Source organism: Vipera berus (genome assembly GCF_964194415.1).
Source record: "Vipera berus genome assembly, chromosome: 2".
NCBI lineage: Eukaryota > Metazoa > Chordata > Lepidosauria > Squamata > Viperidae > Vipera > Vipera berus.
In genome coordinates this window covers 102,554,806-102,574,278 of record NC_138203.1, presented here as the reverse complement: position 1 = coordinate 102,574,278, position 19,473 = coordinate 102,554,806, and the positions used below count along the sequence as shown (strand labels likewise).

General features: G+C 38.4%; 1 protein-coding gene across 1 annotated transcript; it reads left to right on the top strand.

The window, feature by feature from the left end:
- The first annotated feature begins 2,923 nt into the window (after positions 1–2,923).
- Positions 2,924–19,241, top strand: ARL9 (ARF like GTPase 9). Its single transcript, XM_081315592.1, has 4 exons — positions 2,924–3,099; positions 9,553–9,721; positions 10,461–10,636; positions 14,129–19,241. The coding sequence occupies exons 1-4, from the start codon at positions 2,926–2,928 to the stop codon at positions 14,306–14,308; spliced, it is 699 nt and encodes a 232-aa protein (XP_081171718.1). The 5' UTR covers positions 2,924–2,925; the 3' UTR covers positions 14,309–19,241.
- The last annotated feature ends 232 nt before the right edge of the window (positions 19,242–19,473 follow it).

The window sequence follows — 19,473 nt, the reverse complement described above, 5'->3', positions numbered from 1 at the left end:
ATACAGTCTCACTTATTCAAGGCTGTAGCAGATCTTTGTATGGTGTACTTATACATTACCCACTACACTGCATGTGCAGGTATTAAGAACGACATACAGTATAAGCTTTTATATAAACTTATTTTAAAAATTCCTTTCTCCTTTGGGTGTATGTGTCTTCTTCAATCTTGGGTCCTCTAGCAGAGGCCTTGAAGTTAGGCGGTTCAGCACAAGATCTTAGCTGTTTCTAGCACTTCACTCTTCTGGACTGAGAGCTCTGATGTTGCTCCTGGGATCTGTTGGACTCACTCTCACAGCTTTTACACACAGAGACATAAAATCTAAACTGAGAGAATGGCCCCGACAAAGGAAGACACATACCACCCATGGAGTGACAAGGGATTTGTTTTAATTTATATATCATGACAAAACAACTAAACCTGTCCACTTGTTTTCTGACTATTGTAGTGATCTGTTGAATTGTAAAACAATTCAGTTTTACTTATTATCTTCTGCTCGAATGTAAAACTACCCTGAAAAAAACATATTTTTCCCAATAGTATTTTGGTAAGTTGCAACCCAAATCTCAAACTGTAAATTGAAAACTACCACTTGCACATTGATAATATAAAAGGCAATCAAAACTGAACATTGAGTTTAGTTATCGAATGCCAAACACTTGACACCAAAATGAAAATATACAGTAGGTTTTAGCTAGAATGATACACAGCATTATACTGCAGTAACATTTCAGATGCTGTGTCATGTTTTTGCATTTTATCAGTTTCTATATTCCGTAATTTTCCCTTTATGGACTATTAAAAAAGAGTAGTTGAATTATGTTTGAATAAGGCAGGGGTCTTCAAACTTGGCCCTTTTACGACTTGTGGACTTCAACTCCCAGAATTCCTCAGCCAGGCATGCTGGCTGAGGAATTCTGGGAGTTGAAGTCCACAAGTCGTAAAAGGGCTAAGTTTGAAGACCCCTGGAATAAGGTACCCATCCAGTTTACAACAATAATGGCCAGCTCTTGGCAAGTTCCAACAAAAATATATATATTTATTTATTTTTTATTTTAATCCCATTTATATCCCGCCCTTCTCCGAAGACTCAGGGCAGCTTACAAGCTTAGCAGTAGCCTTCATTCTATGTATATGCCTGCTTATTAGGGCTTTCACACACACACCCCAAGCGGCATTATTACAAAGTCAGCTTAATTGCCCCCAACAATCTGGGTCCTCATTTTACCTACCTCGGAAGGATGGAAGGCTGAGTCAACCTTGAGCCTGGTGGGATGCGAACCTGCACTAATTGCAGGCAGCTGGTGTTATGGGGGGGGGCAGAAGGGACAGAGGTTTTTAATTACAATGCACTTTGCAATTGCTATTATCTTAAGTAAAAAGATGAATCTTGCAGAAGAACTTAAACTTTTTTTATGTCTAATTGGTAATGGCTGTTTCTTGGTGGGTAGAAAATATACCCTCTGAATGTGTTCAGAAAGCTTAGATCTATGAGCCATATTCACGCTGAGGCTGCATGTCGTAAAGCCATTCCTTGCCTAATTAAAAGAAAAAAGGGAAGTGCATATTACTGTGCAGAATGCAGCTCCTGTACTTTTATTATGCTATTATGTTTTCTTACGTGTTTTCCTGATCCTACTTTTGTGGCATTTCTTGCAGAAAGTAAGTTTAGGCCATACTGGGGGAATGGAAATGATAATAAAGGTGGCTGGCACAAATATATTTTCTGCTCCCCCACTGCAAAAGTGGCCCTATAGAAGAAGGTTGCACTTGTTTCCTGTCTTCCATATCTGATGCTGATTCTAAATGTAACGAATAGCAGAAAAGCAGTTATGAAATAGCTACACACATAGTTCTTTCAAAGCAGCTACGTGCAGGCTGAAAATTAATGTACACTGAATGTGGAGTACGGAGGTTTGTATTGGCCCATCTTGATCCCTAGACCAATACCGGTATTTGTCAACTTTAGCCATTTTAAGATATGTGGACTTAAAACTACCCAGAATTCCCCAGACAGCATGTGAAGTCCACACATCTTAATCAACCTAGAATTAGTTCTAGGAGAAATTTCCTAAAGGTGAGAGCCATCAACCAATGGAATAGCTTGCCTTCAGAAGTTGTGGGTGCTCCTCACTGGAGGCTTTCAAAAGGATTGTCTGAAATGGTATGGGGCAGGGGTAGGCAACCTTGGCTCTTTTATGACTCGTGGACTTCAACTCCCAGAATTCCTGAGCCAGCCATGCTGAGGGGAAAGGGAGAGGTTGCCAAGCTGAGCCATGCTGGCTCAGGAATTCTGGGAGTTGAAGTCCACGAGTCATAAAAGAGCCAAGGTTGCCTACCCCTGGTATAGGGTCACCTGCTCGAGCAGGGGGTTGGACTAGAAGACCTTCAAAGGTCCCTTCCAATTCTATTATTCTATGCTCTTAGTAAAGCAATCCTTTGGCTGCCCAGAGCATCAGAGAGATTTTATCACTTATCCATCCGGCTTGCTTCAGCGGGAATAACTGCTCCTGCAAACGAGCAGCGAGAATAGCGCTTTAGACTCCCAATTCCAGGGGGTCTTCAAACTTGGCCCTTTTATGACTTGTGGACTTCAACTCCCAGAATTCTTCAGCCAGGCACGCTGGCTGAGGAATTCTGGGAGTTGAAGTCCACAAGTCATAAAAGGGGCCAAGTTTGAAGATTCCCTGCCCAATTCCTACACGCGCGTTGACACAAAGGGGTAAGGAAGGAACAACAAGACGAACCTTCCTTCCGGCAGAGGCTGTTGCGGATGCAGCGGGGCGGAGCCCCAACGAGAAAGGGCGGGCCTTGCCATCGGGCTCCGCCTCCGGGCCGGAGGGGAGGGAAGTAACGTCCCCGATCTTCTGGCGTCCCGCTCCGCCCCGCCCCGCCCCGCCCCGCCCGAGCTCTCTTCTCTCGGGTCATGGCGGGAAGCCTGCGGCAATTCGCGTTCGTGGGCACCGCGGTTGCCATCACCGGTGGGGTCGCCTACGCTCTTTGGCGCAGTTACTTATCCTCTCAAGAGCCTCCGGGACCCGAAGATCAGCAGGCTCGTCTTCAGCTCGGGCTGCAAGGCACCGGCCCGCCGGCGGGACAGGTAGTGAACGCGTGGGAATTAACTTCCAAAGTTGCAAGTTAAGAGTCCCGTGTATTTATTTATTTATTTATTTTAAATCCCATTTCTATCCCGCCCTTCTCCGAAGACTCAGGGCGGCTTGCAAGCTTAGCAGTAGCCTTCATTCTATGTATATGCCTGCTTATTAGGGCTTTCACACACACACACACACACACCCCAAGCGGCATTATTACAAAGTCAGCTTAATTGCCCCCCAACAATCTTGTCAGTAAGAAATCGAACGGGTAAAAAACTCTTCATTACTTGTAATTTTTTTTAAAAAAATAATAATTGTAAAGCGTTTGCTACTTTTCCCTTTTGCTCATTAAATTGAGCGAAGGAAGAAGAATGGTTCTGAGAACTGTATTTTTTATTTTTTTTTTATTTTATTTTAATTCCATTTATATCCCGCCCTTCTCCGAAGACTCAGGGCGGCTTACAAGCTTAGCAGTAGCCTTCATTCTATGTATATACCTGCTTATTAGGGCTTTCACACACACCCAAGCGGCATTATTACAAAGTCAGCTTATTGCCCCCAACAATCTGGGTCCTCATTTTACCTACCTCGGAAGGATGGAAGGCTGAGTCAACCTTGAGCTGGTGAGGACTGAATTCCTGGCAATTTACACACACACACACACACACACACACACACACACACACACACACACACACGATCAGTAGGTATGAAATAAGATGCAATATGGTGTACACATGAGTTGTGTATGTTCATAATCTCACTATACTCTTCTGGTTGGAAAGAGGAAAGCCGCGGGAACAAAAACCAGTTCAACATCCACTTTCTGGAAAGCGTTGAAAAAGTGTTTTTTTTTTGTTCGTTCGTTTGTTTGTTTTTAAAGAAGATGGCTGTTGGGTTTAAAATTAGGTGCTGGGTTGAAATTTGGGAGAGTCAGCATTCTGGAAGTCAAAACATTTGCTTCTGAGTAAGCACAGGTGGAATCAGACCACACTGTTGATGGGAGTTTGTAAAATAAGAATAACGGAAACAAATCTTGCTTTGTATCCCACACTTGGAATCTGGCAGTTGATTTTGGTTCTAACGGTCACTCGAAGGAAATAATCCGTAGAAGCTTTTGTAAAGCATAATTTTGTAAGGTATAATTTGTAAGGATTTTCGGATAGATTTACTTGGGGAACTAGGTTAAACTAGATTAAATTTATTTAAATTAATGTAGAATTTTAATTAATTAGATTGATTGGGGAGTTAGTTTAAATGTGCCAATATAGCAGTACCCTAACAGAAGAATTGGTGTTCAGGGTGTGAGATTTAAAAACCCAAAATTTTATACTCACAACTCCAAGACAAGTCTGGTTAACAAAAACAAAGATTTATTGAAAAGAAAATTGAAAATAATAAAGAAAGCATTTGCAAACGCGGCTTCTTAGACCCTTCCGAATTTGGATTGGGTTCAAAGAGCGCCCTGAGTAAGTTTCAAACCAGGCATTTATACTTTCTTTTCTTGATACATACCCCCCCTAAGAAACTTAAGTTAGTCTTTGAACTCATTTACATTTCTAAAAGATCTTCTTTGAAGCTTTTTAACACTTCAAAAGACTTATTGTGACAACTTCCTTACATCTGTCACTATCTTATCTTGTTTACTTGTGACCTTGGGATCTTCCTATCTTCTTTGAAGCTTTTTAACATTTCAAAAAATTTTTTTGTTGATTACCATTTGTGAGTCCTCTGCCTGAGCAGGAAATAGATAGCCCTACATCTTAGTGTTACATTTGATACAATTCATTGGTGTTACATTTTATACAATTTATAAAAGAATAACCTTTATTTATTTTCCTTCAAGGGTATCAGCTAGTTATGTCAGCATTAGAAGAACAGGTGTTGAAAACTATGGCAAGAAGTTACACCTCAACTCTGGTTTCCCATTGGGAATATTTCTATTGTCCCAAAGGTGCTTTTTCAAGAGGCAACTGGACTTTCTTATTTTTCTTTGAAGACATTTCGCTTCTCATCCAAGAAGCTTCTTCAGTTCTGATGAGTGCTTGGATGAGAAGTGAAACATCTTCAACGAAAAACAAAATCCAATTGCCTCTTGAAAAAGCACCTTTGGGACAACTATTACATGGATGAGAATCTCTATAGACATTTAGCTTTTTTTTAAAAAAATCCATTTATATCCCGCCCTTCTCTGAAGACTCAGGGCGGCTTACAAGCTTAGCAGTAGCCTTCATTCTATGTATATGCCTGCTTGTTAGGGCTTTCACCCCCCCCAGCGGCATTATTACAAAGTCAGCTTATTGCCCCCAACAATCTGGGTCCTCATTTTACCTACCTCAGAAGGATGGAAGGCTGAGTCAACCTTGAGCCTGGTGGGACTCGAACCTGCACTAATTGCAGGCAGCTGGTGTTACTTAAGGAGGCATTAGCCCACTGCTCCACCAAGGCTCTATTCCTTTCTATTACTGCTGGATCCTTATCTGTTTGGAGATTTTTTGGGTTTTGCTTGGGGCATTGGAAACAACAATAATTCTTCCCTCTCAATGTTCCACCCAGCATGGTCATAGCACATGATGCTCTTTTGTTTGCAGGCTTGATTACAACCTGATTGCATTTGAAGAATTTTTTTTGAATAAGGAGCTACTCTTAAGAAGTTCATACAAACTTAGCTTTTGGAACAACTCTGAGGGTGAAAAGTGGCCAAGAGTCTAACTCCAGATTTTCTAACCTCTTGTACTTTTTAATTATCTGAAAGCAGGCATAGATCTTAACCATTACAGATTTATTTATCTCTTTGAGATCATGAAAGGCTTAGATAAAATCAGTCAGGTAGAATCCTATTAATGCAGAGTGGAAAGAGATAAGAATAGAAGTCTTCCAGAGGGTTAGCCCTCCTTTGTTTTATCTTGGTATATTAGCAATTTGAATGCCAGACCAACTTAGTAGTGAGCCATTTGGAATTGTTTCTTCCATTGCTGTTGTGTACCCATATCCTTTTCTTCACTTGGTAATTAATGTTCTTAAGAATATTCAAGTTCTTAAGATCTGTTCCAGTGAAATGAAACTCCAGAAGACTAAGCTTAGCAGCTATATCCTCATTTATCACACATATTGTGTGATTAAAAAACATCATATAAACAAGATCTCATTACTCTTAAAGGTATTTTATTTTTTAACAACCCTAGAATTTTTGTCCATTTAAGAGTGACTGGTTTTTTTGAGTCTCTTAATTCACAGTTACAGGTGAAACTCGAAAAATTAGAATATCGTGCAAAAGTTCATTTATTTCAGTAATGCAACTTAAAAGGGGAAACTAATATATGAGATAGTCTCATTACATGCAAAGCAAGATAGTTCAAGCCGTGATTTGTCATAATTGTGATGATTATGGCTTACAGTTCATGAAAACCCCAAATCCACAATCTCAGAAAATTAGAATATTGCATGCAATCAATAAAACAAGGAGTGTACATAGAACAGTATCGGACCTCTGAAAAGTATAAGCATGCATATGTACTCAGTACTTGGTTTGGGCCCCTTTTGCAGCAATTGCTGCCTCAATGCGGCGTGGCATGGAAGCTATCAGCCTGTGGCACTGCTGAGGTGTTATGGAAGACCAGGATGCTTCAATAGCGGCCTTCAGCTCTTCTGCATTGTTCGGTCTCATGTCTCTCATCTTTCTCTTGGCCCATAGATTCTCTATGGGGTTCAGGTCAGGCGGGTTTGCTGGCCAATCAAGCACAGTAATCCCACGGTCATTGAACCAGGTTTTGGTGCTTTTGGCAGTGTGGGCAGGTGCCAAGTCCTGCTGGAAAACGAAGTCAGCATCCCCATAAAGCTCATCTGCGGAAGGAAGCATGAAGTGCTCCAAAATCTCCTGGTAGACAGTTGCGTTGACCCTGGACTTAATGAAGCACAGTGGACCAACACCAGCAGATGACATGGCTCCCCAAATCAACACAGACTGTGGAAACTTCACATTGGACTTCAAGCATCTTGCAGTGTGTGCCTCTCCATTCTTCCTCCAGACTCTGGGTCCTTGGTTTCCAAATGAGATGCAAAAGTTGCTCTCATCAGGAGAGGACTTTGGACCACTGAGCAACAGACCAGGTCTGTTTTTCTTTAGCCCAGGTAAGACACTTCTGACGTTGTTTGTTGTTCAGGAGCAGCTTGACAAGAGGAATAGGACATTTGAAGCCCATGTCCAGGATCAGTCTGTGTGTGGTGGCTCTTGAGGCACTGACTCCAGCCTCAGTCCACTCCTTGTGAAAGTCCCCAACATTTTTGAATGGCCTTTTCCTGACAATCTTCTCTAGGCTGTGGTCATCCCTGCTGCTTGTGCACCTTTTTCTTCCACACTTTTCCCTTCCACATAACTTTCTATTAATGTGCTTTGATACAGCACTTTGTGAACATCCAACTTCTTTTGCAATTACCTTTTGAGGCTTTCCCTCCTTATGGAGGGTGTCAGTGATGGTTTTCTGCACAACTGTCAGGTCAGCAGTCTTCCCCATGATTGTGATTCCTACTGAACCAGACTGAGAGACCATTTAAAGGCTCAGGAACCCTTTGCAGGTGTTATGGCTTAATTAGCTGATTAGAGTGGGACACTTTGAGCCTAGAATATTGCACCTTTTCACAATATTCTAATTTTCTGAGATTGTGGATTTGGGGTTTTCATGAGCTGTAAGCCATAATCATCACAATTATGACAAATCACGGCTTGAACTATCTTGCTTTGCATGTAATGAGTCTATCTCATATATTAGTTTCCCCTTTTAAGTTGCATTACTGAAATAAATGAACTTTTGCACGATATTCTAATTTTTCAAGTTTCACCTGTATGTGAGTAAAACTGTATTGTTCTAGCAGACAGACTAATGAGTTTTAAGTCCCTTATTGTTATAATAAAAGGTAAAAGAGTCTCTGCAGATTTTATTCCACTAGTTGTTGCTGACTTTTGGGGCGGTGCTCATCTTCGCTTCAAGGCCATTGAACCAGCACTGTCCAAAGACATTTCAGCAGTCATGTGGCCAGCATGATGTCATAGGGCACTGACAATTTAAAAGCTGGTAATTGTTTTTTTTTTAAGCATATAATATAAAAAGGGACGTGATGGGTTAGGACGCTGAGCTTGTCGATCAGATGGTCGGCAGTTTGGCGGGTCGAATCCCGAGTGCCGCGTAACAGAGTGAGTGCCTGTTACTTGTCCCAGCTTCTGCCAACCTAGCAGTTCGAAAGCACGTAAAAATACAAGTAGAAAAATAGGGACCACTATGGTGGGAAGGTAACTGCATTCCGTGCGCCTTTGGCATCTAGTCATGCCGGCCACGTAACCACGGAGACATCCTCGGACAAGCACTGGCTCTTCGGCTTTGAAACAGAGATGAGCACCGGCCCCTAGAGTTGGAAATGACTAGCACGCATGTGCGGGGGAACCTTTACCTTTAATTGGTGTTTTTTTAAGCATATAATAGCAAAAAATGTCCCCAAACACCTGCAAGAATTACTGCAATTGAACTGGAATTAGTTCAGTTCTGAATGACTTGTTTTTTATTTATTTCCCATCTTTATTATTATAAATAACTCAAGGTAGCAAACATATCTACTATTTTCCCTTCCTGTTTTTCCCACAACAATAACTACAATAACCCTGTGAGGTGCCTGTTTTGATATGTAATTGCTGGTGGATTTGGTAACCATTATGATTTTTTAGGATAGGAAATATTTGACCCTCTGGATTTTTTTATTATTATACGTTTGATTTGTTAAGGCAGCCCTATTCCTAGAAGACTGGATTTGTAGAGCTATAACTCAGAGCATCCTTGGCTATATTGGCTGCCAGGGTTTAGTGACCACTAGAGGATCACCAGATACCTATCCCAGCTGTAAATGATAATATCAGTAAAATTTTTAGAATAATATGCATATTTTGAATAGCTGTTCATCGGCTTGTCTGTAATTATAGCCCCTTTCTATAGTTTTTTAATGTCTAAATTTCTAGGTGAATTTTTCTGCTTTTACTTGTCTGCTGAGAATTCTTAAGTATCAGTTAACCCACCTAGCTGCTCCAATTATGATCAGAAACAGTGAACTACCATTCAACAATTGCTATAACAACATTTGGAAAAATAGCTATTTCAGTTTCTAAACACCTTTTGTCACTTGTTACAATTTTATGCTGAACTAGCCAAAATAAATCTAATTAAAACATTTGATAGGTATAGTATTTACATTGAATAATGTTACTATGCTTACGTGGAATTCTAACCAATTTATGTCTAGTCGGTATAATATGTATGGTTAGTAACTAGTAAGTAAAATTGACTACGATAGTTTCACACATAACTCCATTATTTTATTTGTTCAAATGTCTACTAAATATTAAAATAATCACACAGGTTTTAGTTTTATCATATCTGTCTCTTCTGATAATTGTTTGGTCATTTTTTCTGTAGGATAAACCATCCAACAAGCAAATCTTGGTTCTAGGCTTAGATGGGGCTGGAAAAACTAGTGTTCTTTATTCACTAGCAACTAACCAAGTAAAGCGCAACACAGTTCCCACCAAAGGTTTCCATGCAGTGTGTATCAACACAGAAGAAACAAAGATGGAATTCCTAGAAAGTAAGCATATCTATCTTATAAGAAACTTTTTTTAAAAAAAAAATCATCTATTTTATATCTTCCCAATGAAACACTGCTGTAGAAATCTCCCCCTCCATTTACCTGATAAAATACTGATGTGTTAAAGTTTTGTTTCAATAAATATAACTACTTTATGTAAGCCAATACTTATATCTAATAAAATTTACCTGTTTTCTTCATTGTGCCAAAATACTAGGAATACTTTAAAGTGCATTATAATAATTATGTTACCTTTTATAATTATTAAAATAAAGACATTCTAACGAAGAAAGGAAATATGAAACTCAGCAGATTCCTGTTGGGTCTTGGTTCCTACACTTAGCTTTCACTTTTAAAGGGTTAAAACTATGGAACGAGAGAAAAGATTTAGAAGAATATGATTTGAGTCAAACAAGATTTTATTTTTATACATACAACCACACACACAAACATTCAGTTTAAAAGCTGCTGTATCATAAAATCCATTGCTTATTAAATAGAGTCATTTTTTTATTCTATACATCTTAATTCTAGTTGAATGTGTGCGCTTTAACCTTAGTATTTTTCTGCTATGTTTTGAATTATGGATGATAACTGTTGGGAAGATTTTCTATCATGTGTTTCAACATTTCCGGGAAATGAATTTGAAATGCAGCTGCTTCCTACTGAACGTTTTGGTATGTGGATGGGAGTTTTAATTGATAACTGCTGATTGTTTTCCTATATTATTGATTTACAGTTGGGGGCAGTGAGTCTTTAAGAGAGTATTGGAAGATGTATATGCCGAGAATCCTGCTGCTGATCTATGTTGTAGACTCAGCAGATCATGAACGCTTTCCAGTTGCAAAAACACTTCTTCATCAGTTGGTCCATAATAACTCTACATTGCCAGTAATGATTCTAGCCAATAAGCAGGTAAATATAAGCTGTAGAACTCAGAGCAGTAGTGGTAGCTTTGTGGTGAGTGTGTGTGAAACCTTAATACTATAACAAGAGTGTCATTCAATGATTTCTATAACGGTTCAGTGCAGGGGGGGAAAAAAGGATGAGTTTCACCTGTGACATGCAGTTATGGCCATTGATTGTAATCAATTTGTCTTATTAATGGCATCACATTATTATTTATGCTGCATTTCCTGTAAGTAAAAATAATGGTTTGGTTAAGACAATGACCCTTTGGTTTTTATTTCTAGCAAAATATGAGCCCAGCTGTTCTCGATCAAAGTCAGCAGCCTAGCTACTATACTCCTCTATATCATGATGTACATGAGCAGTGTATGGTAGCATTGTTTCTACTGTGACTTCAACTCAGTCTTGATTACTGGTGATTACCTGGTCTAGTCTCTGTAGTTTTCTTGGAAATATTTTTTGAAAATGGTTTGCCCTTTACAGTTTTCCTACAACTGAGAAGAGTGACTGGCCCAAGCTGACCCAGCTAGCTTTATGCCTAAGGCTGGACTAAAACTCATGGTCTCCCATTTCCTAGCCTGGTGCCTTTATCCACTACACCAAACTGGCTCTCCATATAGGAGTATAGTAATAGTATAGTACAATACAATACAGTACAGTGGCTTCAAATCCCTGGCAAGCTTCCTGACCCATATTTTACAGACCTCCTGTACTTACACATGGCAAAGCAAAGATTTCTATCTATGAAACCCTAAATGCTATTCTCTGGTATAATTACTGTAGTCGGGATTATTTAAATCTGAAAAATTATTGGACTATATCTGAGAGTTAAAGAGGCAATTGTTGAGACAGATGTCATGATGCAACTACATTTACTAAGATATTTGCCAAAGCCAACTAACAGTAGTATGTTAGGTAAAGTTTCTTCTTCAAAACGTTCCAGCGTTCATTTTAAAAGTATCCTAGTTGTCTCCTGGTGGAGTGAACAAACACATTCTAAAATCCTGTAAAATATATTTTTTATTATGCAGTTTAACTTAGATTCTGCTTTTGTTGTCCTCAACTTATAATCATTTATTTAGCGTCCATGCTGAGTTATGACCATGCTGAGTTATGTTCGCACTTATGACTGTCACAACATCCCTGTGGTTACATGATCAGAATTAGGGCCCTTGGCAAGTGGCAAGGATTTACGATTGTTGCAGCATCCCAGGGTCATGTGATCACCATTTGTAACTTTCCCAGATGGCTTCTGATAAGTAAAGTCAATGGGGGAAACGAGATCTGCTTCACTTAATGAACTCAGTGATTCACTCAATGACCATGGCAAAAAAGGTTGTAAAATCAGGTGTGGTTCACTTAAGGACTGCCTCACTGAGCAAGAGAAGTTCCAATTAGAGGTCCCAAATATGGTCATAAGTTAGAGACTACCTATGGTCAATCACAGCAACTCTCAAATAGCAATAGATCTCCTAATTCAGATGTCCAAGACAAGGAAGGGTTCAATGTTATTTAAAAACTGATAACATAAAAAAATCGATAGATAAATATCAAAACTATCATCTCAGTAGCTTCCTATAGCGGTAAAGGGCAGCACAGAAAGTACAGAAATTTGTGAGGTCTCCCCGTACAAACAGTGGCGTAGCGTGGGGGGTGCAGGGGGGGCCGGCTGCACCGGGCGCAACATCTGGGGGGGCGCATTAGATGCATTTTACTTTAATTACATCAGTATTTTCATAGCAAACAATACATGTGCTTAGGGGGTAAGGGTTTCTTTAACTAGTGGAAGAGACTCGAGTGCTAAAATCCACGGGTTAGGGGGCGCAAATTACTTGCCTTGCCCCGGGTGCTGACAACCCACGCTACGCCACTACGTACAAATACTGAGCAGAAATCACCTACTGTCACTCTGTTGTATTATTGCTGCAGATAGGAAAGGATCCATCTATCTCCTCATAATCTGTATTATTTTGGTGCAATCTACTTACTTATTCTCTTTTAAGATAGTTGCTAATCAGTAAATCATGTTATCAAACCAATAACAAAAACAATGAATCTTGAAGCAAGTCACCTATCACGTGCAAAAAGTCTTATAGCCATCCTTAGAAGATTAATGTATAAGAATTTTGCTTGAATCTCATTTGGGGTTTAGTTTCTCAGCCTCCGGGTTGTGAGGGGTGCAGCAAAAAAGGACTACCCTTTTGTCTCACAAGTAAGAACTGTGAACTTAGAACTTGAAACTGAAAAGATCCAGGCAGATAACCTTTCTTTACCGCAAGGCCTGCTAATTGCTTCCATCTTTTCTGACACCAAAAATCTGTACAGGACTAGTTAAGATGCAAGTGTAAGCTAAGTTGTCACAAGGTTCCATTGTGCACAAAGAAAGGGGTTGCATTAAGCACAAGCCCTTTGAAGATGGGATCACTTGCTCCAGACTTAAGAGATAGAACAGATAGAATAGTAATTGAAATGATCTGATACCGGTCAACAGAGGATAAAGTAATATTACAGCATTTTAATCCGTTAGGATATTCAATTACAGAATTTAAAATTGCTATCTTAGAGCTATCAAATTTCTCTAGCATCATACAGCAAGAGATTGTTGAATTCATATCCATATCTCAGAGAATATTAACAAACACAATGGGCTTTTAATCCTGTGTATGTGTATGGACACACACTTTCAATCACTGTTAATTGCTGGTTACTGCCTGAATTAGTCCTTGCAGGGGTTGTTGTTGGTTTTTTTGCAAATCTTTTGAAACTAGTTTGCTATTACTTCCTTTGTAGGGTTGAGAGAGAAAAGGTGCTACCATAGTCTTCCAGATTTTTATTCATTCAGGAATAAACCTAATAAATTTGAATATCACCCTGAGAAATATTTCAGTATGTACTGTCTTTTACGAGTTCAGTGGGGGAAAAAAAAAGCAACGGGGAAGATTCCATTCTGAAAAGATTCCATGTAAGGAACATTATATGGGAAAGTTAAACAGATCTGGTTGAAACCTGGATGAGACACTCTCAAGAAATTGCAAAGCAGCAAGTAGATTGAAAAGAAATAATGGAAGAAGGCAACTGTTTCCATATTGCATCTGTATCTAAATAGGAAACAGATATGATAGCTAAGATTTGGAGCAGCCTTCCTTCAGGTTTGTTAGATTTCTTACGCATCTACCACAGTCCTACAGATCTCCCCCAGTGCATGAACAACAGAGGAATGCTGCTGCTGGGACACATGACAGCATGAGTAGCCCAAATGTCATCGGTAAATTTGGTCTTTCTTGAACGCCTATATTTTAATTTAGTTTACTTATATATGGTGTGAAGGACCCATCCCATGAAAAGCTTGTATAATAAAACAATTCTTTGCCCCTAGGAATATTGTTTCTTCACAGTATTACTAGGTGTTTTGACAGCTCTGTGAGAGAGATTATTGCAACCCTGCTTTGAGAAAGCCAAATTGAATAGATTAATTTGTTTGTTTCTTTTGTCGGACAGGACCTTGAAGGTGCACATTGTATCACAGACATTCATGACGCTTTGGCTTTATCTGAAATTGGAGACGAAAGGAAGATATTTCTGATTGGTACACATGTGGCAAAGGAAGGCTTAGAGATCTCTTCTGGCTTGAAAGATACCCGGGAACTGATTGCACAGCTGATGTCGGAAATACTGTGATAATGAGGTGGAATGGAACGCCACAGTAGGACATGCAAGAGCAACTATGAATAGCGTCTCTTCAGATCTCAATGGCAGCAAACCCCAGCTATAGAATTGCTATGAAAACGGTTTTGAAATTGAAAAAAATGATATTTTTTTTGTCTAGAAGTGCTTTAGCAAAAAAGAAGGCTAGTACGCTCCTGAGAGTCCAACATTTCTACATATAATATGTATTTCTCTGAAACCTATTTCTTTTTCTAGAAGGTTGTTCCATGTTTAATCATTCCTTCAATTTAAATGCATATTTCTGTGCCAGCTTTCCTTTTTTAAAAAAAAAAATGCTATTGTGTAGACTTCAGAGGAGGCCAAAGTTGTTAGCCCAGATAAATACTGATTTTCTCTTATATTCAGGGCATAGAGAAAAGATTATACCATATGAGTATTTTAGGGACTAGAGATTCATGTTCAAATAACTGTAGGGGCTATAAATTATTTTCTTACTTGGGAAAAAATTTAATGGAAAACATATATAGAAGTATACCTATTCCTGATCTTTCCCTGGGACACTCCCAAGAAAGAATAGTTATGCAGAACTACTCCACAGTTTTCTTAGTATTATCTCAGTTTTGTTCATTAACAGTATTGCAGAATTCAATCCTGGAATTAAAAAAATAGGATATAGTATTGATACTTTGGAGCTTTGATGTTCTAGGAGACCTCTGAATATATGATTAGACAAGAAAACAAATTAATGGATTACAGAAAAAATCTACAGCTCTCACTTGAGGCACAAATGACCAAGTTCAAATTATATTTTAAACATAAGATGGACCATTGAGAAGTCTATAATGCTGGGAAATGTTGAAGAAAAAAAGAAGATAATCGGCAGCAAAGATGATGGACTTGATTATAGAAGTGATGTATGTTAGGGACAGAAAACATCTTAGAGAAAGTCTACGAGATATAAGCATCTTAATCTCCACTAAACTGCATGCTCACATTTCACCAGCTTTAGTGTGTGTTCAGTTAGCATTTGGTCCTACCAATTTCCTCACTAATGCTTGTTTACTGTTTAATCCCTCAAAGTCGTATTTCTCAAATCAAGGATTGAGACCTTCTTCAAAACTGGCTTTTCAATCAAATGACCAAAGTCCAGTATTAATAATAGTAGATTTTAATGGTAGCATAGGAGCCAATAATGAGGCTCTGCTCCAGCATTTTAACATTCCAGGCTTCTGTCTAATTGGGTTGGTTCATTGGAAATGTAAACATAAGAGCATTAAATGAGTGAGAATTGATAGGAGAATGGGTAGAGTGGAGTTTGCTTCAGTTGGTAAAATTTGCCCTGAAGGTCTTCAATAGATCCACTCTGGGTGACAGGGTAAACTCACCTTTTGGGGCTCCAGAGTGACTTCTATCATAAAGTACATGCCGATTTCTGAAGATTCAGTCCTTTACTGATTAAATTTTAGTATTAGCTTCCATCTTGAAAGTAATCACTTATCATTAATAGACTCCTTTTCCTTGAGTCTACAGGATGAGGACAACTGCCTCTCAATCTTGCCCCCATCTGCTTTGTCCCTCATCTGATAAACACCAGCCAATAAGAGTCTAGTACAGTATTTCTCAAAGTGTGATCCTTTCAGGAATCTGCAAAATCAAAATCGTGCCAGCTTATGTTGAAAAATAATACACTTAAAATACCATCAAATGAAGTGAGGCAGTAACAGCAGCACATGCCCATTTTAATTTTTAATACAGTAAATGCTGATGAATGTAACCCGTGCAAATAACAGCTGTTTTGGAATTCTCCATAAATTTTAAAAGGAGAGGAATCCTGAATTTTTTTTAAGCAACCCAATTTCTTAAATCTTAGGTCAACCGTTTGAAACAAATCATTGGTATAACCAAGGATACTTCTAAAATTTTTGCCACTGTTCAAAAAAGTGACTGATTTACCTCAGAACTGTCAAATCAAACTCCAATCCATTGTTCAAATAAACAGTCTAAACCTTGGTTTATAAGAATTGTGTTCGAACCAAGGCTATACTAACCCAGCTTATGGATGTGCTCAGTTCGGCAATGATTCTCCCTATCATGAAATATTTCTGGCACAGGTAGTCCTCGACTTACAACAGTTCATTTAGTGACCATTTGAAGTTACAACGGCACTGAAAAGGGGACTATATGACCATTTTTCATACTTATGACTTGTAGCATCCCCATGGTCACATGATTTGCATTCAGATGCTTGACAACTGATTCATATTTATGATGGTTGCAGTGTCTCAGGGTCATGTGATCCCCTTTTGCGACCTTCTGACAAGCAAAGTCAGTGGGGAAGCCAGATTCACTTAACAACCATGTTACTAATTAACAACCAAAGTGATTCACTTAACAAATGTGGCAATAAAAATCGTAAAATGGGGCAAAACTCACTTAACAAATTTCTCACTTAACAGCATAAATTCTGGGCTCAATTCTGGGTCATAAATCAAGAACTACCATGTACTAAAAGAATTGTAAAAAGTTCCTTAGAAAAAGCAATACTACATTAATGACATAGAGTTCCAACAAATAAGGATGATTGTTCTGGCATCTTATTTCATGCTAAATTGGGCCCCAGTGCTAATGACTTCATATCTTTAGAATTCAGATAAAATATTTTGGTAACTTATTCTATGCACCCTTTGGTGGTAATTCTCTTGGCTCACCATATCTGATCCATATCCAGATTGGTCCCCAATTGACAGAAACAGAGATCTAAAACTGATATCTTGGTTTAAAAATGGTACACCCCAGGTAAAAATATAATTATGCCAGAATGGTTGAAAACAAATCCTTATTGGTGGGTCTCTGTGTTAGCCCTCCTACTTACTGCCATTAATAATTCTTCACCCCAAAGAACTAGTTAGTTCTATCACTTATACAAGTGATAGGCAAAACTAATTATTGCCCAATTAAATCAATGCTAATAATTAGTAAATTCTATGCTCAATTTTTAACCATAAACTTTTATAGACTGCATGTATTTCAGAGAATATCTTAGATCCCGAACAAGCATGCTTTAGATCAGGATCAATGGGCAATTTTGCACCATTTAGCTGAAAAGTATTCCTAGCTTAATGTTGCTTTCATTTATTTAAGTCTTTGAGAGTATACGAAGAAATGACCTGCAGCATCCAACAACAACTTTATTGATTAGCCCTTGAGCCCTATCAAAGTGCAAAGTTCCAGCAACAAACCGTCACCAAAACTTGATAAAAGCAATCCAAAATGGAATTTGATAAAATACAATTTAAAATGGAATTAAAATAAAATACAATTTAAGATGAAATACTAATAAAATACAAATTTAAGATATAGATAAAATATGATAACATTATATTTCGGAGTCGCCCTTGCAATCTACCCCAATCAGTCCCACATATGCAGATCTTAACAGGATCATTTTGTTTAAATACTGTGCTATGTTAAATGTTATTTTCAAGTTCTGACTGGACATACGATAAGTTATTTTGATATGGGGATCCCAATGGGTCATTCGTTTGGTATATAGACCAAGATACCTGTCTCTCACCCTCTTATAAAGACAACAGTCAAATAGGATGTGAGCCAGGTCCTCTACCTCTGCCGCTCTGCAAATGCAGAGGGCAGCATCCATTGATCATCACTTGTCAAACTGATAATTTTGCTACATCAAGATGCAACTCAGGTTAGAGGCAATTGTATAATGGCAGTTTAACAATTCTGTCCACAAAGTGGTCAAACAGTGCTGTAACCTTGACCCCTTATTGTTTTAACTCATAGAAATGACATTGATGTAGCTATTTTTAAGCCAGTTCCACCACCCCAACACTTGTCCACTAACCTACTTCAATACTTTTGTGTACAGATGTTGCATCCATCTTATCTGTAACTCAAACAGGCCTTCTAGATGACTTGCTGCTATAATCTCCTGTTCTAGAGAATATATTGATATCAGCTACTACACTCTCAAGCTTAAGTTTCTTTAGAATACATCCTAAGTCCCTTGTTAAATGGAAAATTACCCAGTTGGATCGGATCAAGGCCTACCTAGGCATCCATTTTCAAACTTCTACCTGAAGGTTGGAACACCCAACTGAATGAGCTTTCTATTAGAGTGCAAAAAATTTCTAGTGTGATCTTAAACTATGTTAAGTCATCATGGCAATAATTACCGGTATGTCCCTGCAGCAGTATAAAGCAAAGGTCTTGCACTTGTGACATGGTTCTGTGTTTCTAACAATGCCCCTACTTTAGAAGACATTTAGTCATAAGTTTCTGAAAACCATGGTCTGTGTCCCACACTATTTTAAATGCCCTTGCTGGGCTAAGCTGCATTTCTCTTGCAACCCATCTGAAACTAATTCTTGGGGATATGTTTCTGGTTCACCTCAGTCTGTTGGATAGGTTTTCCTCATTTATTCATTCATATCTAATATATTGTGGCATCCCACTCCAGAGAGCATTGTCTCTTGGCCTAGAGACAAAGCCTTAATGAAACTCATTAAGGAATTACAGTCTTTCTTCTGCAAGACATAACCTCTACAGAAGTTGCCAAGTTTCTTGAAATAGTTATGGTTGCAAAAGTCGGGTGATTCCTCTTCAATGTTACCTCAAGGGTTTTGTTTTTCGTTCTGTATTTTAAATTTTGGATTTTATTGGTGTATTTTAAATTCTGTTTTTGTTTTATTTGTCTGAAGATCTGTGGTTGCTAAGAATTAACACTGAGTGGTGGTATATAATCAATCAGAATGAAATCCAAAGAATCTATGCAATGCTTGAAGGATGTATATAATGCATGTTTATTTTGTAACTCATATCATTTTGCTTTTGCATTCAAATCCTGAATGAAGTACTGTATATCCTTGCTTCTTCTGCAAGACTCAGATAAAGATTTTAATAAGAATCTTATTTGTATTAGGAAGAGGCAAAAATCGTCACATCATTTGTTTCAATGAAAGGAATAAGAGGAAGAATCACTGCAAAATTTGATCTGTTACTTTATTTCTGAATATGTGGATATATAAAATAGTAAAATATAAAATAATAGCAATTTATTAGCTGATAAAAAGTAGAATTTTTATGCAAATTATTCATACTGAGATTCCTCTTGTATTTAAAGTCTCAGACTGATTGCTTGGCTTGGCTTTCTAAGA